This window comes from Amborella trichopoda, chromosome 3 (genome assembly GCF_054954075.1).
Source record: "Amborella trichopoda isolate Santa Cruz 75 chromosome 3, AtrichopodaSantaCruz75HAP2 v2.0, whole genome shotgun sequence".
NCBI classification, from domain to species: Eukaryota; Viridiplantae; Streptophyta; class Magnoliopsida; order Amborellales; family Amborellaceae; genus Amborella; species Amborella trichopoda.
In genome coordinates, this window is record NC_142338.1 from 60,444,906 (window position 1) to 60,472,475 (window position 27,570).

The window sequence follows — 27,570 nt, forward strand, 5'->3', positions numbered from 1 at the left end:
ATATGACAAACTATCCTTACTCCTCTCCAATACAAAATTTTAAAAATCCAAAAATAGTGACGATCAAGCAATCTATACGCATTTAAAATTTTTGAAAATTGACGGTCTAGTAATATATTAGAAGACAAACTATTTTTATGATTAAAAATCTATTTTTTTTTATGTATATGAATCTTGAAGTCGAGATGATCGATTTGAGGGTGTTCTTCACCATAAAAATGACCTTCTTTAGTTGGATTTTTAGGTGTACTTTATTTGTACAGTATAAGGTTGACACCTTACACGAACTTTTGCCTCGTTTAAAATCGGGAAAAGGTGGCGAGAGGATAATTTACAGAGAGAAAACAGAGATAATTCTAGAGAGAGATGACAGGAGACAGTGGGGAAGAGCTCATAGCGAGGTGGCGGAGGTGGCGCAAAGGGAGACTTCCCGTGTCGGCGGAAACGATCCCACGTGCCTTCGCGGAACTCTCTCTCTCTACGAACACCACGCAATAAAAGGCCACCTTACGTCTGCTCTTGGTCCCATTACCCCCGCGAAAAAATGAAGACCATGGCCTTTGCTCCTTCGACCCTGCAACTCCAAACTCCTCTGAAGCTGAACCCTAATCCTTATTGTTTCTCTCTCCACGCCAAACCAACCCTTAGCTCTTCTCCTCTATCTCTCAACCCCATTAAAACCAAGACACTGGTGACTTGTGCCCTTGTTCATGGCGTTCCTGCCACCTTAACCCCGAACCAGTTAACCATTACCCATGAAAACGACAAAGAAACCTCTCTCTCTCCAATTAAGAGGGCTTCTTGTGAGTCTTTGCAGTACGAGAGCGGGTATATGGGCGCCATTACTGAGAAGACTCGCTCAAAGGAAGGGGAGGATATGCCCAATGCCATGACTTACTTGACCAATATATTGTCTTCTAGGGTTTATGATGTGGCAATTGAGACGCCATTGCAGTATGCCACGAAGCTTTCAGAGAGGGCGGGGGTTAAAATTTGGTTGAAGAGGGAGGATCTCCAACCTGTAAGTGCTTCTGATTTCGTTTGCTTTGTTCTCCCTCTCACTCTCTCTCTGTATATCTCTTGTGCTTTCCATGTTCTTTTCCTGTTACTTTTTATGGGGGGCGTATTTGTGCCAAAACGGGTCTCCCTCTCTCTCTCTCTCTCTCTCTCTCTCTCTCCAGTTACTCTTTGGTTTAGCATCGCTTTTAGTGGTTTAACTCATTGATTCGTATGTTACCATCATTGAATTGTTCTTAATAGTGTTTTGCTCTTTTTTCTTTTTAATAATTTGAGTCATTTGTTTAACTACTAAGCTACCTTGCTTTCTCCATGGAGCTGCTTTCCTGAGAGTTCATTGATCTGGTTGTTTGAAAATGAGGCCCGTATTATTGACCTCAGGTTCCTTGGAATTTCATTTTTATTTCCTCCTCCTTTCAGCGGGATTAATAGAACTTTAGCAGTTCTTATTTTTATGGATTTCGTTGGGAATCGATTTCTCTTGTTCATGTAGGAGTCATCAGAATGTGACATTTTATTTATTTATTTATTTATTTATTTTTGTTTTACTTCTGGCTTACTAAGCAAAGATTATATGAATTGGGCTATTTTGTCATATTATTTACTCTTTTTATTTATTTATATACTTTTACTGGTTTAAGTTGGGCTATTGCTCAATTTTGATGCCCTCTCTCTCTTTCACTCGTGAGAATCGTAGAATAGCAGTGACTGCTGGTTTTCTGTTAAATGAGGCACAATTGAGATTGGTTTTATACATGGTTTTGATGCAAAAAGGGAAGAATTTACCCAAATAAATGGATTGGTGGCGATGATATGCTTTTCTCTTTTTTTTGTTTTTTTAGATTGTTATACTTCTCTTTTTTTTTAAAAAAAATTGTTAACTGTTATGGCGATGATATGCTTATCAAGAATTTGTTTTATAAAGGTTTTCTCATTCAAATTGAGGGGAGCATACAATATGATGTCGAAACTGACGAGGGAGCAATTGGAAAAAGGAATTATCTGTTCATCGGCAGGAAACCATGCCCAAGGAGTTGCATTGTCTGCTCAGAAACTCAAGTGCACTGCAGTGATTGTTATGCCTGTTACAACACCTGAAATTAAGGTTTTTTTTCTTCTGGCTACTTCATTGCTTTCTTTGAATTTTCATGCCAAAATATGCTTATTCAAGTTGTCTTACACGCCTTTTTCTTGTCTTCCCTTATGAGTATATGTGTGCCCAGAGGGAGAGAGAGAGAGAGAGAGAGAGAGAGAGAGAGAGAGAGAGATCTGGATGCTCATATTTATTTTTTGATGGAGAGCTGTGTATGTTCAGTTACTTTTTTATTTTTTTGTGAGAGAAAGAGAAAGAGAGTTAGATTTGTTAATTCATTTGCTGTTTTTTTTTTGCTTTTGAGGTAGAAAGTTTTTTATTTGCTGACATTTTTCTTGCTTCTCAGTGGAAATCTGTTGAGAGGTTGGGTGCAACAGTTGTTCTTCATGGTGATTCCTATGATGATGCACAAACATATGCAAAGCAGAAGAGTAAGCAGGAAGGGATGGTGTTTATACCAGCATTTGACCATCCAGATGTTATTGTGGGGCAAGGAACAGTTGGCATGGAAATAATACGCCAACTGAAGGGTCCATTGCATGCAATTTTTGTACCAGTTGGTGGGGGTGGTCTGATAGCAGGAATCGCTGCTTATGTTAAGCGGGTTCGCCCAGAGGTTGGTTGATTCAAACCTATGCAATGAAATCAGGCCTTTTCTTTTCTTTTCTTTTCATCAGTAGATAGATGAGGCTAGCCTTGCATTTACTGGGGATTGGCTATCATCACATACAAGAGTTAATATTCTTTTTGAATAAAAAAAATGACACAAGATTTTGGCAAATGATAATCTGTACTCCTTAAGTAGCATATTGGCTCATGAATATGCTGATAATTGGAATATGACGGTCCAATGATCAAAAAGTCGTTCGCCTGACTGCCTAGGCGGCTTTCTCGTTCTTAAGGCGGTCACTATTGGGCACCAGAACTAGGCAGCCGCCTAGGCGGTCGGGTGGACAATTAGGCAGTTGAAAAGGCGCCCGCCTAGGCAGCATGCAGGAGTTTGGCCAAAAAAAATTTTGGGAGGGGAAAAAAAGGCCCTTTTACCCCTTTTAAGAGGGGATAAGGGTTTGGGCGGCCATTCTTACCCCCAAAAACAATTTTAGTGAACTTTAGAGTGAGAAACAACTTGAAAAAAACTAGATTTGAAGATTTTTTGAGAGATCAATTTTGTTTTCGAAATCCTCTAATGGTCACTATATTAAAGGATATTCAACCCTAATCTTTTTGAGGCTTATAGGGGTTATAAAAGGGGAGACTTGGGATCCCAAACATTTCGGTTTGGCCCGAAATTGAGCCCACTTCAAGAAGGTTGGTATATTTCAATAGTTTTCATTAGGTTTTGTATTTTTTCTCCTTAATGTCTAATGATGTTATTTTTTGCTATTTGTATTTTTCTTTGGTACTTTGTGATATATATTTGATATGCTATTGTCTATTTGGATTATTATTTTATTAGTCAGTTTAATAATTGCTCAATTCTTGATTGCTTATTAAATAATTGTATGTGTAATGTGTTTCTTCGATGTAGTTTGTGGCCTTTGTTGGTCGGATATAAGTTCATACGACTTTTTGCTAATGACTTTTCAAACTTTTGTGACTTGTGGGTGACTTGTGATTTGGGAGATTTAATTGACATCTCGAGTTCATTTTATCTTTTAATGTTGATTTCGAGTCATAATTATTTTATTTATAGTCTAAAAGTTGTAAATGTTTAAGTTGTAAATAATTAAACAGATAATTTTATATATAATAAAATGAAGGGAGGTGTGGGGGATCCAAATTTTTTTAAAAAATCACCAGCTGTTTTTGGGTCTAGGACACCCCCCCCCCCCCCCCCCCACCTAGGCGGCCACCTCCAACTTATTGAACATTGTGACCATCCAACCTTGAGTAGTTTCGACTTTTGAACAGATCTTATTTATAGTTTTGGACTATTTGTGTATTGGCTAACATATTATTATGAGTTTTTTGTTTTGTTCATCTAATATTCTCTTATTAGCACGTAAAACATAAAAAACAATCTGTAGGGAACTTACTGGTCACCAAAATCTTCCCTTGCAAAAAAGTGTGTGTTTTGAAAGTATGAACATGCTATGACATTGTAATGTGTGAAGTTGATTTGTTTGTTTCTTTTTCAGGTGAAGATAATTGGAGTGGAGCCTGTGGATGCAAACACTCTGGCAATGTCATTATATCATGGGCAGAGAGTCTTGTTGGATCATGTAGGTGGCTTTGCAGATGGTGTAGCTGTAAAATTAATAGGAGAAGAGACTTTCCGTGTGTGCAGGGATTTGGTGGATGGGGTGGTTCTTGTCGGCCGTGATGCCATTTGTGCATCGATAAAGGTGAGTTTATATCTAATGAGTTGCTTGTGTCTGATGTTTGATAACTCAGTAGTTTACACATAATTTGAGGCCCTTAGTTTAAGTAAGTCTAGTTTAGTTTGGTTTCTCATTTTTTAAAAATGAAATATTCGACGAAGAGGTTATCCTGGCTTGTGGCGTTGCTTCAATACATCAGGAGCTGTTCAGTTAGTGGGCTCCAATCTCAATGAATTTTATACCTCTTCTATGAGATGATCTTCATATTAAGTTGTCAAGTTAATCTTTACTTGGCCTCATGGGAGCATCTTCTGTGCTAGATATTACAAAAACAATTCAGGATCATCGATAATCTGTCCTCCCATCCCCCCAACAAATTTAAACACAACTATGGTCAAAACAAAACTTCTGTCCTCCCATCCCCAACAAATTTAGGCACAAATATGGTCAAAACAAATCTCGAAATGACAATTTCAACCACTCTTGTTCTTTACACGTGTCATACATGTGTATAGGATAATAGGAGTATGACAGAGTGAGGGAGGACGGCAGAGTGCGGCCTGTTAGGAGAGGCCGGGGCCTGTTTGGAGGGGCTGCTCTGTGCTTTGGAAAGCATATTGCAGTGATTTAGGACCTCCACCATATGTGAATTACGCTTCCACACATAATTAGCTTGTTTTGTTAATTGTACCTGTGTAAGAAATCCTTGCATTTGCATGACAGGACATGTTTGAAGAGAAGAGGAGCATATTAGAACCATCAGGTGCTCTTTCGCTTGCTGGAGCGGAGGCATATTGCAAGTACTATGGTTTGAAGGGTGAAACAGTGGTGGCAATAACCAGTGGGGCAAACATGAATTTTGATCGGCTGAGACTTGTAACTGAACTTGCTGATGTTGGTCGTAAACGAGAGGCTGTTTTAGCAACTTTTATGCCGGAGAAGCCCGGGAGCTTCAAAACGTTTGCTGAGATGGTCAAGCTTTAACGAAATTGTGTTGCTTCAGTCTCCCAAATTTTGGTAAACTTTATTCTTCTTAATAATGTATTTGCTTTTGCAGGTTGGTCCAATTAACATTACGGAGTTCAAATACAGATACGATGGTACTAAAGAAGAAGCTTTAGTTTTGTGTAGGTGGGTTCCGTTTTATTCTTTGCTGGTAGTCTACCATTAATGTTTCTTTTTATTCCCCTATCACTTACTGCAGCATATCGTTTGAAAAGTTAGTTTCAGAAATTTTTCATCATGATACCTTAAGACGTTTTTCAGGGTATCAAGTAAATGTCTGTTTTTTACTCTAATTGAGTACATTCGAGGATTTCATCCTATTTATAGACATTTTTCCTCTGTTTCTTTCCCGTGCACCTCTTTTCTTCTTTCTTCTTTCTTCCGCTTTCTTTTTCTTCTCTTGTAGAGAAAGTGGTATATAGACTCATCATTCAGAGGCTTGTGACTATTGACCGAATCATATTATAGCTCATTCATCTCTTGGTTTTATTAAACTTGTATGCCTTCTCAACAAATGTTTTACTTGTATTCGACTATCGGTTCATCATGCTCTCTCTCTCTCTCTCCCTCTTACACAGGCTTACACAAATCTGTTTTTCTCTTGTGCACAGTGTTGGTGTCCATACATCTAGTCAACTCAAAGCAATGGTGGAACGCTTGGGATCTTCTAACTTAAGGACTATAGATCTTACAAACAATGACTTGGCAAAGGATCATCTACGGCATCTTGTAATTTTCTTGCCTTCTCTGAATTGTCTTATTTTTATTTTTTCACATAAAGTGATAGTTTGGCACATGCCGTTTCTCTATCTGTGTACATCTTGTATGCCCTATTCTGGCTATACTATTTTTATGTATTCATATTTTCTCATGGAAAAAAGGACCAGTACAAAATGCCCCCTGTTTATGAGAGGTAAACGGGTAACTCAAGTAAAAAAATGTATTATAAATATTAAGAATGCCTCCGATATACAAGTTCACCTGTATATCTTATGATGTCACATATTATTCTTATCCCTTGAGAATGGGAAGTCACCCATTTACTTTGCAGAACGTTATAGAAATAGCAGAAGATCACAAGATGTGCTCATAAATAAACAAGTATATAACAATTTTTTTTTTTTTTGAATCTAACAAGTATAATATAATACTATGGTATAGGATAACTTAGTGCCATTAGTGTGTCTGATATTAGATATCATGCACATGTCTATTTCCTGGTAACACCCCATATCATCAGCATCACGCCTACGCTCCCATATGAGGCGGGGTGGTTGCCTAAGAGCCCGGCCTATGTGGCCCTTCTAGGCTGCATTCCCTTAGATGGCAGATTGCGCCTTAGCCGATGTGGCCCTCCTATGCAGCTTGTCCCTAGGTAGGTGCATTACACCTCAGTTGAGGATCTCGCCTCAATTCAATATATGTATGTGTGGGCACGTGTGCGTGCAAGGCACCTGTTGTCATTCCCCAAGAATTTACAATACTGATATTCTTGAGATGTGACAGTCAAAATATATATACATCTTTTTTTAAGATAAATTTACAATGGCGAATTCTTACAAAGTAACAAAAGAAAGTTTAAACACAACTACAATATCTTCCAGAGTTGATTTTGACAAGCCCTCTAAATGAAACCGCAGCTATCCTGAAAAAAAGGTTTATCATAATTTGATGAGTTTGGCTATTCAGTAAGTGATCATTATAATCCTAAAAATAATCATGGTTGAAAGATATCAATATTTTCAAAAAGGAGATCTATTAACGGAAATGCATTAATAGTTTCATTTTAAAAAATGCATAATTAAGTATAATCCAAATAATTGAAATACATATAACATTTTAACGGCAATGCATAATTCAAAGGATTTCACAAATTACTCGACTGGCATCCCAAGTAGGTCACCTATATACCCCATCAGCATCCTGATGGGTCCATTTAATTTCTATCGACGTCTCAGATAGGTCCACTTAATCCTTGCAGGTCCACTTATACCTCACCGACGTACCGTATGAGTCCACTTAATCCCTACCTGCGTATCGGATGAGCCCACTTATACCTCAACGGCGAACCTAATGAGCCCACTTGCATACTTAAAAGTATTTTTAAAGCTCTTTAAACATTCAAAAGCAGCAATATCATGTACTCAATATTTCACTGAAATTACTAATATGAATTTCATTGACACCATTAATAACAATCACTTTCAATAACATTTCAAAAATAACCAGTCAAATATTTTGGGCTCAAATTTAGAAAGGTAGCAGTTCGTAAAGACATTCTAACATAATTAACAATCTAATATGTATAGAAAAACTCTTATAGAATTTAAGAATACAGAATTATCACAATTTATGGGATGTCAATTCGTAAATAAACATTTCACAGACAATGATATAATCAATAGCAAAAATATCAGTTTTCAAATAATAAGACAGTCATTTGCACATGAAATTTACAATGTCTAAATATTCAAAAACAGTAGAAAGAAATCTCACAATTTTACTAAAAGCAGAAATATCACATTTATTTTTAATAATTTTACAGTATTTAAATTTTTTTTATAATAGATAAAAAAATAAATAAATTTATTTTTAAGAATTTACATCATTTAAAATTTATAACATAGATAAAATATCACAATTTTATTAAAAAAATTAGTTTTCAAAATAATGTGGTCGCTTGCGTATAAAATTTATCACGCCTAAAATTCATGATAATAAGCGAAAGTAATTATTTCATTTCATTTTAAAAAAGAACAGATTCTTTTTGAAGATAATGAAGTCATTTACCTATAATATTTGAGTGTTTGAGTGGAACTTTCGGTAAAATTTGGCTAGAGAGAGAAAGAGTTCACTGCGTTTGGATTAGAGAGAGAAAGATCTCAGTGTGTTGGGAGAGCTTATACAAAAGTTTTCTAGGGTGGGAGTCCTCATCTCTCCTATTTAAGTTCTTAAGACACATTATTATATTATTTTATTAAGCTCCACCTCATACATGAGGTGTGACAATAATATTATACATGGAACATTTAAGGCCCATGTCAACTAAAGGACGTGGTATATGAAAGGAAAATGTCAACAAAAGTGGTGATGGTCCTTAAGGACCATAATACTTATATGGACCATCACACTATAAAGAATTATTTATTTGAAAGTTTAGGATTGATACATTCTTTCTCCCAAGTAATTTAGTCTTCTAAATTTGTGTACCTGATTACTGAAAAAGATAGGGATATTTTTCTCTGATATCGTCTTTTTGTTCTCAAGTTGACTCTTCTTTTGAATGGTACTGACATAATATACGAACCAAAGGAATCTTCTTGTTGCGCAACACTTGTACCCTTTTATCCAATATCAAAATTGGCTGCTCAATGAAGGATAGATCCTTCTTGATCGGTAAAAGTTCATATTTCAAGATATAGGATGGGTCGGGCTGATATTTTCGTAGTGATAATAAATGGAAGACATTATGGACGTTTGCCAATTCGGGTGGCAAGGCAAGGCTATAAGCGGCACCTCTTATTTTTTTCAGGATTTCAAATGGTCCGATGTAAAGTGGGTTTAACTTTTCTTTCTTGCCGAATCTCATAATGCCTTTTATTGGTGAGATCTTCAGGAAAACTCGATCATCTTCCTCAAATTCAAGATCTCTCCGTCGGTTATCGGCATAACTCTTTTGCCGACTCTGAGCTGTTCTGAGCCTTTCTCGAATTAATGCTATCTTATCTGTGGTTACCTGGACAATTTGTGGCCCCAAAAGCTTTCTTTCACCAACTTTGTCCCAACAGATAGGTGACCTGCATTTCCTTCCATACAGGGTTCATATGGTGCTATTTGAATACTGGCTTGGAAGTTGTTATTATAAGCAAACTCAATTAGGGATAAATGGTCATTCCACCTTCCTGTAAAGTCGGTGATACAGGCCTTCAGTATATCTTTCAAGGTTTGGATGGTCATCTCTGATTGTCCATCAGTTTGGGGGTGAAAGGCATACCTCAACGGCGAACCGGATGAGTCCACTTGCATACTTAAAATATTTTTAAATCTCTTTAAACATTTGAAAGCAGCAATATCATGTACTCAACATATCACTGAAATTATTAATATGAATTTCACTGAAACCATTAATAACAGTCACTTTCAATAACATTTCAAAAATAACCAGTCAAATATTTTGGGCTCAAATTTAGAAAGGTAGCAGTTCGTAAAGACATTAGAGCATAATTGCCAATCTAATATATATAGAAAAACTCTTATAGAAATTCAAGAATACGGAATTATCACAATTTATGGGATGTCAATTAGCAAATAAACATTTCACAGACAATGCTATATTGCAAAAATATCAGTTTTCAAATAATAAGGCAGTCATTTGCACATGAAATTTACAATATCTAAATATTCAAAAACAGTAGAAAGAAATCTCCCAATTTTACTAAAAGCAGAAATATCACATTTATTTCTAATAATTTTACAGTATCTAAAACTTTCTAACAATAGACAAGAAAAATAAATAAATTTATTTCTAAGAATTTACAGCATTTAAAATTTCTAACATAGATAAAATATCACAAATTTATTAAAAAGATTATTTTTCAAAATAATGAGGTCGCTTGCGCATGAAATTTATCGCGCTTAAAATTCATGATAATAAGCAGAAGTAATTATTTCATTTCATTTTTGAAAAGAAAGGATTATTTTTCAAGATGATGAAGTCACCTATAATATTTGAGTGTTTGAGTGGGACATTCGGTAAAATTTGGTTAGAGAGAGAAAGAGCTCACTGCGTTTCGATTAGAGAGAGAAAAATCTCAATGTGTTGGGAGAGCTTATACAAAAGTATTTTAGGGTGGGAGTCCTCACCTTTCTTATTTAAATTCTTTAGACATTATTATATTATTTTATTAAGCTCCACCTCATACATGAGGTGTGACAATAATATTATACATGAAACATTTAAGGCCCACGTAGTATATGAAAGGAAAATGTCAACAAAAGTGGTGATGGTCCCTAAAGACCATAATACTTATATGGACCATCACACTATAAAGAATTATTTATTTATTTTGAAAGTTTAGGATTGTTACACCTGTCTGGGCCATGCATCATGCATGGGTGACTATACCTTCTTGGCCTCCTTGGCAGGTTATCAACACTGCCTGTGATCAAACTCTTGCTACTTTTGCATGTAACGGTTAATTAGGTCAAATTCTATGAATTTGCTTGGTTGACGGGAAAGATTAAAATATTTGCAGGTCTGAAGTATGTTTTGTTTTCTCAGCAATTTTTTTATTTTTAAGTAACATGCATATGTATGTGACTTCTATGTGCATCCGTGCACTAGTATTAAATATTCTAGCTTGTACACTAAGTCCTCGTCAATCTTGGAACCCAGTCAAGGATTGAGCTCTGCTACATTCTGCAGCAGGCCAGCAGGGTCCTCAAATATTAGAGTAACCGAAGCAAGGAAGTATTGCTCAAGCGCTCCAAACTGCATTCCTGTTGGAATACTCTTGCATGGAGCCATAAATGAATGTTTTAACTCAGTATGCACATTAGAATAGCTATTACTTTCTCTCTCCGTCTCCTGTATTTCAGTATATCACTACAGTTCTTTAGCTTTTATGAATATTTCAGTATCTTTTGAATTTTGACACCCTTTGACCTTTCTTCTCTTAGATGGGTGGGCGATCAAATGTAAAAGATGAGCTACTATGCAGATTCACCTTCCCTGAGAGGCCGGGTGCACTGATGAAGTTCTTGAATGCTTTCAGTCCACGTTGGAACATCAGCTTATTTCATTATCGTGCACAGGTTGGAATGAGTAACCTTTTAATTACATATTTAGCAACCAAATTTCTTGTTCCTGCCATGTTGGAAGTATTGGTCAGGTAGTTCAGTAGTTTTATGCTAACCAACACGGAACAATGATGTACTGATAGATAGCATTAGTTGAATTGTTTTAATCGGTTAATCATCTGCTATTTTAACAGGTACATGAATTATTCCAGTTAAGCAAATAAATTAGTGAATAATACGATCTAAGCAATCAACAGCCTAATAAATAGGTTCTGGTGTATCATCGTATTACGAATTTGGCAGTTGGCCCCAATAAATAGGAATGAATCTAGCTAAGGCCTTCAGATTTTCATATATTACATATGCAACTACAATGTGAAATTACTCTTCTGCCTCCTCGTGGATAGCCCCTTACTCAGTTTTCTTATAATTTTACTGGTTTTGTGCTTTTCTTTATTTTCCTTAATTTTAGGATGTCTTCTTCGTATGTTGATTTGTATCCAAGGGGCTACAGTTTTTATGGTATGCTGTGTTCCCATTATTTTTTCCTTCTCTTTAAATTTTATTGACAGGGTGAAATGGGTGCAAGCGTATTGGTTGGTTTTCAAGTTGGGAAAGGGGAACTCAATGCTTTTAGGTGCAGTGCTGATGTGCTTGGGTATGAGTACTCGCTTGAGACTAACAATGAAGCATTCTGGCATTTACGTTATTTGATGAAGCGACTGGAAGCATGAGGGATGGCGGCCATTAGAATACTTGAACCACTAATTTTTGTGATGTATAATGAGTGAGTGATGTCACATGACCGTCGTGCTGTGGGGGTACATGGTTGTAGCTGAGGCATTGGGCCATATGATCTGTCATGCATTGCATGTAGAATATAAATATGTGTCAATAAATTCCAGGGGAAATAGATTAGCCTCAATGTTGAGAGGGGGTATAATATGTTGGATTGTAGGAAAACCATGATCAAATTAGGTCATCACTGTCCACTGAAGTGATGGACACTGATGGGGAGAGTGGCTCCATCAGACCAAGACAAGACTTAATGGGACAGCCGCCAATGACACTCTATGCATTCATTTGAAGCAGGTTCATTTATTTTATGGTCATGAAGGCTTCAAAGCCTTATAGTAATGATATAATCTTTTTTTTCCTGACTGTTCCACAATTTTTTTGCTGAAAGCAAGTTAAGCATGACTCAACTAACCCATTACCCCAATACTAGCTGCTTTGTACATGAGCACTATCAAAAGATAAAAGCATCAGAGAGAGAGAGAGAGAGTTGAGACTCGGAACTCGTAAATAAATGTGGAGAAATAAGAGTAACCTGAGCATGGATTAAAAAAAAAAAAAAAGTGAAACAAATGCAGCTACATTTAATTGCAGACAGGAGCTACTTCAATGCTATGTTTCTGGGCCTCTTTATTTTCAGAAAATTGAATCGGCATAACTGTGTAAAGTAAAGCATGATGGAATTCACATGTTCATATAAAGGTATGCTGACCGCTAGTGATTGCTGAAATCACTTAGAAAATGCACAAATTACGCAAAAGGGGATGCTCCATGACATGCCCAAGCAATGCAAGAGTCCATCATGGTCCAAATTTTCTGCTCCCTACTGCTCCCTTATAAGCTGAAATCCTCACTTATCTGCTCCCTTATAAGCTGAAATCTGTCCAATCAAGGATTGAAGAGGAAGGTATCTCCATTATGAGAACTTAAAGATGATGATGGACTCCAACTGCTATGCCCCATGTCAATGTTTATACATTCAGTGTTTTATTTCATTCGTTCTATCTGATAGACACAAGCAAGTTTCCTCTATGTATTGGAATTGTAGAGCACTATTAGTAAACTGGTTTTCTGTTAAAATTTCAAACAAGGAAACTATGTATTTAACATTGACATTGTTACACTTGGCACAGAACAAGGGCCACAATGCAAGAGTCATGTTAAATCATAATGTTGAGTTTAAACCAATGTCAAAGCTGATGTGACTTTGACATCTGTGAACAATGTATGTACTCGAAAGGACCGTACAACTTCAAGCCCTCTATTGCAACTGAGAGAGAGTATCAGCTGTTAAAACAGTTTAGTGGTTCTTGTCCAGGTATCCTAAAAACAAAAATAGGAAATGGAAGAAAATGTTTTTGTTATTGCCACCCACTTTTCTACAATCTTCAAGTGATGAAATGATTAAAAATAATGAAAAAAGGAAATTTGATTTGGATTTGTGGCTATCCTGTATTATTGCATTTCCTTATTCTTTCATGCTCAGCTCAGTGATGCCTGCTGCTCGCATCTTTTACAAATAGAATGGAAGTATGTTAACACAGAGCATATACATTTATGGACATACTGAAAGGGTATATACCCATTGCGGTGTCAATATGTGTACACTCATTTATGACTGAAGCCACAGTTTTGTATGTCTGTGAAACATTTTTCCTTCATAACATGGCTTCCTGCTTGACTAATACCAATTTCATGCCATTAAATAACACGTCTTTGATAAAATATCACTTTTATGCTTCCTAGGGATTGTACATTACCAAGCACCCAAGGCCTTGTATATCTACACTTCAGTCTTTGACTTATTCAAGGTTTCATTTTTATTTTTCTAGTGCACGTTCAAGGTTTCATTCTGTGAGGCAATATTTGGTCTAAGGGCATGCAGGATACTAATTTAGATATATATTGCATCACATCCTCTAATATTGTTCCCTCATCTAGTTACTTTTGAGGATTTGTTGTGAGCAAGTATATGACCTGACCGCTAGGTTACTTTGATAATTCACAAACGGATATTTGTTGTCTTCTCGATACGTTGTTGGTCAAACAATGTTGATTTGAATGGTACAAAGAACTTGCAGACATGTTTGCCTAGTGTTGAATTTTGGGATTCTGTTTGCTTTGTATAATTTCCTTTCCTTCCCTTTTTTCTTTTTTCTTTTTTTTTTTTTTGGTTACTTTGCTTCTCTCTTTGGTTGTTTTGTTTGTAAGAGTAGTATATTTATTCAAAGGCATGCATGCAGGTCTTGTATATGCTGCGCAGAACACCTGAATATCTCGCTTATTAGTGCAATAAAGCTGCAGCTCACTGAAGTTATGGGATGCATGATGCCCAAGGCAATCTATCTATGGTCAATTGGGTCATCTCCCATCTATTGAAGTTATTGGACATTGATGGAGAGATTGTGGGACCCCCATGAACAAAGCATGGCCCAATGGTGGTCCATTGTTCAAATGAGGCAGGAGGTGACCAAGTTGAGATGACATCGGATAATCTTGCCTGAGGATATCACCTCTGCAACGTGGGTCGTTTCTTTGATAACCTATCTTCTGCCCAGTTCCCAACTTTTATCTAACTCTCATTTTGAAAACCTTTTAAGATGCCATCTCTGATCTTGACTGGTGGGCATCCATGGAAGTAGGGTTTCACTTTGGTAGAAGCTAGATAGGGGCACTTGTGTCCTTGTTCTAAGATCTGTTAGGAAGTAAACTGCTCATTTTAGGTGCGACTATCTAGCCAAATATCTTAGTTGACCTCAGTTATGCCTATATGAGATGTACTTCCCATTTTTTCTACGTTTTGAGAAGTGATGTGTTTCTGTTGTGGGCTTACTCCCGGATACAATTTTGTTAAGGCAGGGTCAAATAGCCTAATAAAGATCATACGATGTTTACTTTGGGTCCATGGCGTTGTCAACGGGGTGCTCTCTACATGTCTCACTTTGCACATTTTGTCGCAGCAGGTGATTTGATAATAACATGATATTCAAGAATTTATTGGCATTCCTTTGAGATGTGACTAGAGAAGATCTACAACCTTTGGTGCCATTCACGGTAGTCTATTTTTGACGTACTTTAATACGAAAGAGATGTAGATTATGGATTTACTCAGTTTGATCACAACCAGCATGGCTGACATTTGGGACTTGCTCCACCCAAAGTTGGTTTTTGTTCTTTCATAATCTGGTTTTTCTTTCTTAGAAAATTCAAATGGTTCAAAATGCAAGCCAACGTGGATTGAAACTTCTGAAATTTGCTAGACCTTTTTTGTTTATTTAATTAAATGGGAGGACAGTTATTAGTTGAATGTGATCCAAGCTCTTATCGAAATAGAATGCTGTTGGTATGTTGCTGCATTCTAGGTTTTGTTTTTATATTTACATTAAGTGTTTCATTCAATGTCCAAAGGTAAATCTTTACACCATGGTATATTGCTTGTACAAAAAAGAAGCATCCATTGAGGTAGCCTGATGAGATTCCAACGGTTGATGGCTATGTTTCTGTCATCTGGGAAAGGAGATCTTTCATTTGTTTTCTTATATGACCAGAGTTCTGTATCAGTGTTCAATTATCTTGCCCCTATTATTTTGGAAGTGAAATTTGTTACTAAAAATAGAAAAAGATTATCTCGTCCCTTGTATACTGATGTCTTGTTTGTCTATTGCCAGGGTGATATAGGGGCAAATGTATTGGTGGGTATTCAAGTTCCGAAGGGCGACATGGATGAGTTGAGGGATAAAGCTGATGTTCTTGGGTACGAGTACATGCTCGAGATGAATAATGAGGCTCTTCGTCTTTTGATGCAGTGAGAAATATGCACAACGCTTCGTCCATTAGCTCCGTCCATGTTGGACACGCACGATGTACTTTATCTAATGAGAAGAACAAATTAGGGAGGATTATATGGTCATGTTTTAATGCTTTTTGTTTCTTGTGCGAGCCTAGTTTTTTGTTTTCTTTGCGTGATGTCTTGGCTTTGTTGTTGTCAAATGAAAGTATGTGTATCTCTTTCAAATGGATTTTAATTATCCTACCAGGAATAAGTTCTAATGGAATTCAATCTCTCTCTCTCTCCATGGAGCGCAGCCTTCTTTTTCTCCATGGACGCAACCTTCTTTTGTGCTCCTATAGGGATTACATGGATTTAGTTGGTCCTTGTGTAATGATCCAAAAATATTGGTTATGTGTTTTCCAGATGGTCAAGGTAGGGACAATAATCCTTGTATTTATATATGAAAAAATTTGTATACGACTTCAACCTTATCATGTTGAAGTAAGGAGTATCTTAAATATTTATTGGAAGAGGTTGTTCCAGCCTGGCGAAGCCTCTAATCGATCATCTAGCGGATTGATATGCGATGTGTATAAATATGAAAAAAAGAAAAGATTTTAAGTTTTGAAAATAGTGCATCATGTGATATATTATTCGAACTGTCTATTTTTATGAATTGAATTTCAAGCATTTATAAATCTGGTCTGTAATTTGTCTTGGGCTTTAAATTTCTTAATTAGGGATAAAATTAGATTTTCAGGCTGTTCATGGGTTTCAGACACAAGAACTATATCTTTAGGCACTACTTAGATGGGCACGTTACTTTTAATTGTTCAAGGTTGGCACTTTTAACAAACTGCACTTTTTATATATGAGAAAAGTTTATATAGAGCCAAGGCTCTAAATAATCAAATTGGTGCCTACTTCAAAAAATTTCATTAGAAGAGGTTGTTTTGATGCCCAAATATCTTTAAATCGATCATTTCAACATCAATATGTATGGAGATGAAAAAAAAATGGATTTTAAGTTTTGAAAATATTACATTTTGTAATGTATTTTTGGATGTTAATTTTTAAGATTTTCAAGTTTTTATAGATCTGCTTGATGTACATTATTTTTTAAGCTTTAAATTTTATAATTAGAGATGAAAACGTATTTTAAAGTTATTATAAATATTTTAAATTTTATAATTAGAGATGAAAATATATTTTAAAGCTTTTGCAAAGATTTTCAATGTTGAATCTGCAATTCTTGACACTATTTAAATGTGGGCTCTACTTTGATTGTTTAGAGCCTCGGCTTTATGGAAACCACACTTTCTTTATATATTTCTACTTGCAGTGAGAGTAAGTTCTTGATTTTTAAATGGGAGGTTCTCTAGAACCCTACTTTAGACATTAATTGGTGCAGGTAATATTTGAAACCTTATATAAACCTTTTTTCCAAGTAAATGACTAGATCATAGGCATGCACATCGTTATAAAACATGTGAGAGAGAGAGAGAGAGAGGCACAGTGATCAGAACTGTAACATACTAGACATAAACACTTTTGATGAAAATTCAATCTTTGTTGATTAAAAAATTAATCTTTTCTAATTCATGATTTGCACCTTTCGATGGAATTTTTTAAAAAATAAATTGAAAAAAATTGTTGTGGTGATGAATAATTCAATCTCTCCTGGTAAGCACTTATTGGAAATTTTCCCAAAACTAAAACCACCCTTATTGTACTTTGACGAGACTCATAAACCATATAAAAAATACTCATGCAAAAGCCCTTAACTATTGATTTTTTTCAAACAAGCACATGGCAGAGAGGCTACTTATCCTCCTCCACCATGTGTTCCACAAAATAACTTCTACTTCAGGGGCTTTCTATATAGTCAACTTTTGTTATCCTTTCACTAAGAAATTTAAGCTTTAACTACCTTGATCTTCTATTTATATAAGGTTGCAACTTTAAAATGTAGAACAACATATATACTTCAAAAATCCATTGAAAAATATTTTTTTAATGTTGAAAAACCCTCTAATTGATCATCTCGACATCGAGATGTATGAATATAAAAAAAAAAAAAAAGGATTTCGAGTCTCAGAAATAGTGCATTTTGTAACACATTATCAAGAGCATCTATTTTCAAGATTTGCATATGCTTATATATCTACTTGATTTTAACTATTTTTAGAGTTTAAAATTTTATAATTAGATATGAAATAGATTTTCAGACATTCTTACGAGAATTTTCAACACAAAAAATGCATGTTATGATAAAGTTTGGAGGTGCACCTTAATTAGATTGTTTGAGGTTGCAACCTTACAAAAACCGCACCCATTTATAAATTGTCTTTGGATGGGAGTATTTTTGTGAATCTTTTAAAGACCCTTAGTAAGTGACATATCTTTTTTAAAGTGCTGGAAAAGGACTGAAAAACATTCCCCTATAATTCATAAAGGAGGATCCTATATAAGTAAATTGAATATCATCTTTCCCCTCATTTAAATGTTAGAAATAAAGGAACCAAATGGAATAACAAACAAAATTGCTAAACTGCCCATGAAGTGACTAAATGCTGCCAAGTGAACAAAATGTATACATGCTCTCTCAGGTGGATCTTTGGCTAGATGTGTTGTTGGGACCTGTATTCATCACCTTAGAAGTTCACCGGAAAGTACCACCCTTAGATTGAGCACACACCATCCAATTTTTGGACAGTAAGATCTAATGTACAAGCCTTGCTTAAAAAGTCGAAGTCATGGTCAGACTTGTGAAGGCCCTAAAGCACCGTAGTCCAACTTAGGGGAGTTTGTCAAAAAAAAAAAAAAAAGGAGCATATGCTTGTCAGAATCAATTCAAAGGGTTTTTAGAATTGACCCAGATGCCTAAGGCTCGATCCAGGTCAACTTAGGCAAGTATCGAGTGGGCTTGGCACGTTTTAGGCACTCTATATAAAACTCAAAATCATTTTTTTCTTTTTGTTGAATTACTCTTCTAGTTTTAAAGTGGATCCCATAAGTACCAAGACGAAACCTTTTACCCTCATGGGTCTATTACTCGAGGGAGCATACATACAGCTATCTCCCACGGGAGCTCATTAAACACATTTGTCCCAGCTAAGTTCGAAAACCTACGTATAAAGTAAAAATGAACTTTACAAATGCAAAACAAAGTCTCCTCTTTATCTAGAGGAAGAATACAGATCTGTGAAAAATGGTCGAAAATAAAGAAAACCTGAGCAACAGTGAAGCTCAGGTACGAACTCCTCCCACCTTGCTCCTGCTGAATTGCTTTGAGATATTTAAATTTGCTCTTCGATGCGTATTTTGACCGGGTTCGCTGCAATTCAACTGTGTTTATTTTCGGATTCCTAGTGTGGTTTTCTTTTATATATAATTTTCCGTACTTCCATGGCATCTGGTTAACCAACCTCTGCAAATCCATTTCTTGTTATTTCGAACGGATTTTTACTAAATGTAGGATGATAATCTATAGAGCTATACTCATTTTCAAGCTAAATTCTACCAGATCACATATGAAATTGCTTCTTCTTGTGAAAAGAAAAAGTTCTTGTAAATCATAGGAAATGCATATATTACTTTGTGGAGTTGGTCGATAAGATCTTGAGCTCTCTTAACCTAGCTCTATAGATTTCATGAAAATTGGAGCACATATTATGTGCTTTAGGGCTTCACGGTGGCCAAATCTACGTCAGTATTCTGAAATCTGATATGGAATCTAAAGAGCCACTGATTCTCTTTGGTCCTGTGAAATAGAGCTAGGGTTTGGATGGAAATTAGAGGAATAGATGGAGATTTAGGATTTGAGTCTTGGGTTATCGTCGCTTTGGGGAACTTAGTAAATTTCAATTGGCCAAGATTTATGTCTTCTTTAAAGTTGCCGAATTATAGTGAGACTGCAGATACTCGACAAAGTCACTGTATGAACTCCATCTAAGATGGTTGTCAAATTCAATTGCTCAACCATTTTCTTCTGGTACTTATTTTTGCATACCATTGCTTTCACAGTCTTTATCTTGAATCCTTGTATTTTCTTTGCGAATTTCCCTTTAATCATCTGTGCTGTTGAACGTCATAACACATTTCCTTTGGTGTGAAGTTCTTCTCTTTTTTCTAGTTGTCTTATATTTTCCCAATGGGCGATCATGTGTGTGTGTGTGGAGAAATCCAACTATCTGATCATAAACGGACGGTTGGGAGTGAGCTAACAATTATATGACACATAATGACTTGACAAATATGGCTGGGGCCAGCCTATGACATTGTTTTGGGCTCACTCCCAGCCATCTAATTGTGGGCCTCCATACACATAAATTATTTGAGTGTGGATGCATGTAGAACCATTTCTCTTTCCTAACATTACTATTTGCTTAGTTTTGAAATGCTCATGGTGATTAAATGGTTTTCTTGGTTTCATTTACTTGTGTTTTGCGGGACCTTTTTTCTTTGTTGCATTTGTCATGGTTGGTGTATCTGTCATGATTTGTGCATCCATCTTCACATTTTGGTTGGTTTGTGCAAATCCTCCATTTCCTTCATTTTTCTATGTTATTCCTCTATATAGTGGTATAGCTGCATTTGCTTTCGCTATGCTCTAATTTGAACTCATCTCTCTCTCTCTCTCTCTCTCTCTCTCTCACACACACACACACACACACACACACACACACACATGTGGTTTGTATAAGGTGTTGACCTTAAATAATCAAAGTAAGGTGCACCACAAGATCTTGCTAAAAGATGCAGTTCCAGTACCAGAAACCCTTAAATTACCTATTATATATATATATATATATATATATGATAAAGTTAACTTTTAATTATAGAGATAGGGGAGTACAAAGTTTAGAGGAGAAATGCTTTCCACCGGCAGAAAGCTTACAAAATAGAACCCTTGTGAAAAAGGGGTGGTGAGAGAGAGTAGAATCCAAAAGCATCTTTTTAAAAGGTTACAAGGACAGTAACAAAGCAACCAGCAAAAAGATGCCGATCCCAAAAAATTAGGCACCATCTAATGCTGCTCCATCTTTATCAAGAGTGTCCGCTGCTTGGTTTCCTTCCCTCTAGATATGCCTCCTTGAGGCATGCATATCCCTGCAAATATATTGAATCTCATAAAAAATATGAGCAAGGGTCCATGGTGGACGAGAAGATTTTGATGCCCAAGCAATAACATTCTTGGAGTCTCCTTCAATGATGAGGGACTCCGAGTGGAAAGGGAGAGTAAGTTTGTGGCCTTCAAGAAGTGCAGTTGCCTCGGCTTCCATTGTCTCAGAATGACCAATAAATTTGGATTGGGATGCTAAGGTTGTGCCTGCACAGTACCTGAGGATAGACCCAATGCCAGCAGGCCCAAGATTTCCTAGCGAGCAACCATCGAAATGAAGTTTGAGATGTCGTGGCTCAGGAGGTCTCTAACAAGAACTTTGAGAAATACCTTAGCTGTTAGAAAAACTGTGGGGGTAAAGTCCTTTGAATACCTTGTGATTGGTAACCCAAAACACAATAGAGGATTTGAGCTTAGTAAAAATGTTTGACCATGGGGAGGATTCTCCCCTAAAGATTCTATTGTTTCGCTCAATCCAAATAGCCTATGTAGTAGCTCCCACCACTGTTTTCCACAGTAGAATCCCTGGTTTAGGCCAGGGGTAAGGTTGAATTGATGAGAAGATTAGGGGTACCGTGGCCGGAAGAACCCACTTCACATGGAAGAGTCCTAGCAATTTACCCCAAATAGCAAAAGCATACGGACAGTGCAGGAATAGGTGGTCATTGGTTTCCTCTTCTTCCATGCAAAGAGCACAACAATTCGGCAATGGGATGCCTCGTCTTTGCAGCATATCCACTGTAAAAACCCTTTGCCAAAGAGCAATCCACATGAAAACCTTTATCTTGAGAGGTGTGAAAGATGCCCATGCCACGGCCACTATAGACGGGGGTGAGTGAGGAAAAGTTGGTGGTGAGGTATGTTTTTTTGTAGAAAGAGGAGGCTGAAAAGGCTCCTGAGGCACTGGGTATCCAAACGAACTAGTCTTCTCCAATTGAGGCAATGAAACATAGGTGGACGGCCTTAGAAAGGTCCATAAATAGTGGGATCGCGAGATCATTGAGAGGCTGTCTAAAAGTAGGATTCCAGCAACGAGACTAACCCAAAAGGGTCATCTCTTCAGCCAAAGTGGCATCTGTGTAGCAGGCTAGCAAAAAGAGGGTAGGAAATCGATCCCTCTGGGGTTCTTGACCTGGCTAGATGTCATGCTAGAAGCAAACTCGATCACCCCTCCTAGGGTGTAAGTGAATGCAATTTTAAAGAACTGGCAGGACGAGCAAAGAGACCTCTAGAAGCCTTACACCCTGTGGTTGTTTCTAACCTAAGGGACCCATGGCGAAGAGGGGATTCGATATTTGTGCCTAATAATATCAATCCAAAGTTGATCCCTTTGAGTGGCTAACCGCCACCACCACTTTCCAAGCAAAGCCAGATTCTGTTTTTTCAACAATTTGGTACCTAGGCCCCCCTGCCTTTTGGTTGACATAATTTGTCCCAAGAGAGCATATGAAATTTGTGGCTATTCCCTACTCCTAACCAGACGAACCTACAGATAAGCTGTTTGATCCGAGCTGTGAGTGCCGTCGGCATGTGAAAAATTGACATTTGGTAGACGGGAATATTGGCCAAAGTGGCTTTGATAAGGTCAACCTTCCTACCGGAGAGAGGAAGCAGCCTTTACACCCTGCCAATTTCCGGTCTACCTTGTCTATGATGTGTGACCAGAGCTTTGTTTCGGTTTACCGATGCAAAGGTGTAACCATAGATAAGTTGAAGGTAGCTCTTCAGCCTCACACCCCCAGCTATCTGCAAAGCCTTTGAGAGTTGGCAGGTCTATAGCTACCCCCATCATTTTTAATTTCTTGAAATTGACTATGAACCCCGTGACGAATTCAAACCATATGAGAAACAGGAAGAGGTTGTCTAATTCCTCCAGGTTGGCTTCGCAAAGAACCAGGGTGTTGTCCACATATTGAAGGTGCGAAACGACGTGTCCCTGGTTTTCGAAAGAAAAGCCATGCAGCATATCGGTCGCGTACAAAAGGGATATAGATTAACTGGAGACCCGCCGAGATTGCAAAGAGAAAAAGAGAGCGCGGATCTCCTTGTCTTAGACCCCTAGAGGAGGGGAAGAAACCTTTGGGAGATCCATTTTACAAGGATAGAAAAGTAAGGATTTGAGTAGCAAGCTCTCATCCAAGGTCTCCACCTGCTCCCAAAACCCTTCTTAATTTGGGTTTCTTCTAGGATGCCTTTTCACAGTCAAATTTGACAATAAGGCCTGGGATTTTGGTCATATGCCTAGAGTGCACACATTCGTTGGCAACTAGGGCCCCATCCAAGATCTGTCTATCTTTGACAAATGCACCCTGAGAGGGTGAAATGACTAAATGAAGAACCTCTTTAAGGCGAGAGGCTAGAACCTTAGAAATGATTTTGTAGATGGAGTTTACCCAACTAATCGGCTTGAAGTCTTTGAGGTGTTCGGCCCCCTCAATCTTAGGGACAAGAGTAATGAAAGTAGCGCTCATGGCTCTGTGAATTATACCCCTTGAGTGAAATTCTGTGAACAGAGCCAAGAAGTCACTACGAAAAGATTCCCAAAAGATATTGAATGAGGCAACAGGATAACCATCATGGCCAGGGGCCCACTCTAGAGCAAGGTTCGATATGACTGCAAGGATCTTCTCTTCAAGGAATGGCCTTTCCAACTACAGGGCTTTATCAGGAGGCAAGGAATGGAAGGATAAATCCCCCATAGTGGGCCTGAGCCCTTGAGGCGCGGTGGATAGGTTTTTGAAGTAGGATAGAATGGCCTCGTCTATCTCCCTAGCTTGATCCAGCAGAGTGTCCCCATCCATAAGATGGGAAATAGTGCTATCTCTACGTCTGCAATTCGTTGTCTTGTGGAAGAAGCCGGTGTTCAGATTGCCTCGACTTGAGCCACTTGATCCTAGATCTCTGGAACCAAAATATCTCCTCTTTTTTTAGAATGTTCTGGTAGTGCAGTTTGAGCTGGATCCTACTTTGGTGCTCTGAATTTGATAGAGGCCTGGATTCTTCAATCAAGTCTAAAGCTTGAATAGCCAGGAGAGTAGCCTTTTTTTGGGATCCAAAGGATCCCGGAAGACTACTACTCCAAGCTTTGAGAGTGGATTTGAGTAGCTGGAGTTTCTTTGAAATTTGAACCCCGCCCACCCTAGAGTCGAGTTCCCTAGGGATTGCCACCAAATAGGGAACATGGAGGAGAAGGAGTTCTCTTCAAACTAGGACAACTCAAATCTTAAAGGTTTGACGCCTCTCATGATCGGGTGGGTATCTAGCTGTACAGGCAGTGGTCAGAAGTGGGTTTAGGTAAGGCAGTGACGTGGGATCTAGCAAACGTAGCATCCCAATCTAGGGAGACAAGAAAATGGTCCAGTTTAGAGAGAGAAGAGTTGGAAGAATGGTTTGACCAAGTGAATTGTGTACGCTGAATGGGGAGATCCAAAAGGTTATTGTGAGATACGAAGTCAGAAAAACTTCACATGGCCGGGGTGATTGTAGATGAGGTGTTTCTTTGAAAGGATCATCTGGTCACATTGAAATCCCCACCTAGAAACCAAATGGGGAAGGGTAAGGCGACAATTAAGTTTAGCTCGTACTAGGAAGAATGTCTCAAAGAATCCGAATTGGCACCATAGATGGTAGTGAATTTTCATTGTAGGCTGTCAGAAATTCTGGACAGGGGAGGGAGACCGAAAAGTGGCAATGTGAGCTTGGGAGATGATATGGGCAGTTGGGTCCGAAATCACCCAACTGCCCCCGAGACCCCTAGGGCAGGAAGAGCTTCACATTGGCAAGGGTGATGGCCCCAAACCTGTCTATCCTGTTGGAGAGTAGGGGCAGGCATTTTAGTTTCAGTGAGGGCAAGGATAGAAGGGTTGTATTTGTGGCAGAAATCCCTAACAGCCTTTTTTTTGGTTGGGAGGCCTAACCCACGGATATTCCAAGAAAAAACAATCATTAAAAAGAGCGGAGAAGAGCAGAGATCCTCGGGGATCGCCTAACCAGAGTGCCTTGAGAAATAGGATCAGGGGAGGAAGGTAGAAGAGAGAGATTTGGGACTCTGTCGTAGTTAATGGTACAATAGCCTAAAAATAGATTTTCACCTCTAGTTGTAAAATTTAAAGTTTAAAAAATGTTGTAGATCTAGCAAATGTTCATATGCATCTCCTTCAAATGATCCATCTTAGGAATGGATTTGGGTTATAAAATTTCATGGGGAATAATCTCAACCACCCTGGTATGAATCTGAAAAAAAAAAAGGGGGGGGGGGGGGGTTGGAATTAAAACTTAAAAATAGATTTTTCTTTAATTAAAATGAAGGATCGAAAAAAAAAAGTTTTCATTCATGATTATGGTGGTCGAGGTTATCATGTGTGTATGCATTTGTGTGCATCTGCTTGTGCTTGTGTGTCCATGTGCGTGTGCCAATACGTGTGCATGCGCATGTGGGTGTGTGTGGGTAAGAGAGATTTATATGTATATATATATAGGATGTAGATATCTTTATCTATTGGTTGCTTTTCTTGGTAGTTTCTAGAGGTGTACTGTAGAGGTAGTGGTAAGATCAGGCGTTTCGCTGCTGGTACAGAAGCTGGATTTGCCTTAAATGTGATTAATGCAAAGCTGGACCTTGGTGCTACACCAGCTTTACTTATTGAGGCTGCTAAAGAGGGTGAAGAACCAGTTAACTTTGGACCTAATTCTGTCCTTGTTTTTTATGGTGAAGGCTGGAGACTACAAACAGTTCTAGGAGATGGTAATCCTTTACTACTTATTGAATTGAATCATTTTTATCTTTGCTATGCTTAGATTTGAAGTGTGGAACTAATCTCCATAGTTGTGTGTATTGCTTGAAACAGATTGTGAAATAAGGAAGGTAGACTCAACTGTGACGCAACTTCCCTTTGAAGTGGTACGTATTCCTTCCTTGATATTCAATTTCTTATGGGAAGTTTATTTTTTAACAGCATGAATTGGCTTGGTTTGTGTTGAAATCTTGTGTTCCTTTGTTATCAATTGTATTATTTTCTATGTTTTAGTAATTGATAGGATTTTGTTTTGGATGTTTCTTCTGAGAATTCCTCGTTTCTCTCTTTTTCCTTCCATAAATGATTGTTCCTATTTTCCCACGTTTGTTCATCCTTTACATCTTTAAGTTTGATGTAAATCCCGAAATAATTTATCTGAAGGCACTTCTCTAAACTACGGTTACTGAGGAACCCTATTAGTTACACCTATTTAGGCTAATTACGTATCACAGGACTTGTTGCGTGGATTGTTTTGAGTGGAATAGAGTGTAGAGGAGTGGCTTGGTTCGCAAGATTTGGAAAGGATTCTGTGAGGCAGAGATTTGTTAGTTAGCTTGAATGTTTGGTGGGTACCATCTCTCCTTGTAGATTGGTTTGATTCTATTGAGCTCTTGAAAGATGATAACGTTTAAATGTTTTGCAAATTTTCGTTTAGCATGTGTTGCAGTTGAAGAGAGAATCCTAGATGAGCAAGCATCTCCCAAGGTCTTCAGTTCCCAAATTTTCTCATATTATCTGAATAGGAAGAGGAGAATTTGTGCCCTTCACTATGGTTTTCCTTTTAAGCGGGGCTGGAATCTAGTCCGTCATGGACTCAAATCCACAAGCTCCAGAGCTTGGACCTAGAAACGTAACCCCCAACACACACACACACACAGTGTTAGGTCAGGCCATACTTGAATCCAGACCCACCCTGGATGGGTCTGGGCCAAGTTGCATAGGGACCACGGTTGGGTTTGGGTCTGTTATCACCCGCAATCCAAAGTGGATTTTCTTGTTAGAATTGCTTGGGTAACATGCAAAATATCTATAGTGCTCCGTTAATTTGTGGTCTGGCCCCTTCTTTTCATATGTGGTCGTTTTTCATTGGAGACTATCAGTTTTTTATTCTATGGGTCTTGTGGTGGTGGGACACTATGGAGTGCACTAAGATGAATATTATCTTTGTGGGTTCTCCAGTGAAGGATAAGAGTAAAGGTCTAACGAGGAAATGAAGGAGAATTTACTCATTTAGGTGCCCAAAGTAGGGTAAAAGAACCTTCTTCCAAAAACACTAAGATTGGAAGGCTTTTAATATTGTTCCCTGTGTTTTGTTCAATGGGAAACTTCAAGAGATGCCCGTTTTAGCTGCACAGTCATTTAGGCATTTATCAAAGGCCAAGGAAAGGAGTCTTTCTTTCCTAGAAATCTTGTAAGTAGTTAAGCTCATGTTTCTTTCACAGAAACGAAATTATATCTTAAATATTTCTTTTGGCCTTTTTTTGTCATCACAATATGGAAAATCTTTCTAACATACTTTCTTTGTTGTATGTTGCAGAAACCAGCTCTTTTACATAGTGGAGAGAAATCAAGCAGTAGCTTGCGGTCAGATGACTCCGTTCTTTACCTTGGGAAGATAATACTTGCTTTCTGTTTCATGTTTGCCCTAGGTGGAATTTTTACATTGTTTCTTGAAAATCTTCCCGGATTATTATTGTATATAAATTCGTCAGTGTAAACATACTTAAATTGCATTTATTATATTCTTAACGAAATCAATGAAAAATCTATTATACTGTCTTTGAACTGGACTTATGACATTGAAAATCCTATTACCTCAAAAAAGACAGGGTTTTTCTGTTTCGTGC

The 27,570-nt window shown here is 37.6% G+C and overlaps 2 protein-coding genes across 8 annotated transcripts; both read left to right on the forward strand.

The window, feature by feature from the left end:
* The first annotated feature begins 527 nt into the window (after window positions 1-527).
* Window positions 528-16,104, forward strand: OMR1 (L-O-methylthreonine resistant 1). Of its 6 annotated transcripts, XR_002282230.2 has the most exons (11): window positions 528-1,021; window positions 1,943-2,122; window positions 2,457-2,726; window positions 4,249-4,455; window positions 5,155-5,403; window positions 5,489-5,562; window positions 6,048-6,165; window positions 11,116-11,250; window positions 14,274-14,552; window positions 14,890-14,993; window positions 15,699-16,104. XR_002282230.2 is itself a non-coding variant. In XM_006826266.4 (9 exons), the coding sequence occupies exons 1-9, from the start codon at window positions 545-547 to the stop codon at window positions 15,837-15,839; spliced, it is 1,851 nt and encodes a 616-aa protein (XP_006826329.1). In that variant the 5' UTR covers window positions 528-544; the 3' UTR covers window positions 15,840-16,104. The 6 variants fall into 6 exon arrangements, 2 of the variants coding, with proteins under 2 accessions (XP_006826329.1, XP_011624135.1); XR_016052039.1 differs by having other exon boundaries at window positions 14,274-15,084; XR_016052038.1 differs by having other exon boundaries at window positions 14,274-14,993.
* Window positions 16,105-18,844: 2,740 nt separating this feature from the next.
* On the forward strand, window positions 18,845-27,502 carry LOC105420800 (maltase-glucoamylase, intestinal protein). 2 transcript variants are annotated; one of them, XM_011625918.3, is made up of 4 exons: window positions 18,845-19,055; window positions 25,446-25,671; window positions 25,775-25,827; window positions 27,261-27,502. In XM_011625918.3, exons 1-4 carry the CDS (start codon window positions 19,014-19,016, stop codon window positions 27,438-27,440), a joined length of 501 nt encoding a protein of 166 aa, XP_011624220.1. In that variant the 5' UTR covers window positions 18,845-19,013; the 3' UTR covers window positions 27,441-27,502. The 2 variants fall into 2 exon arrangements, with proteins under 2 accessions (XP_011624220.1, XP_088718065.1); XM_088861939.1 differs by lacking the exon at window positions 27,261-27,502 and adding an exon at window positions 26,903-27,027.
* Window positions 27,503-27,570: the final 68 nt, after the last annotated feature.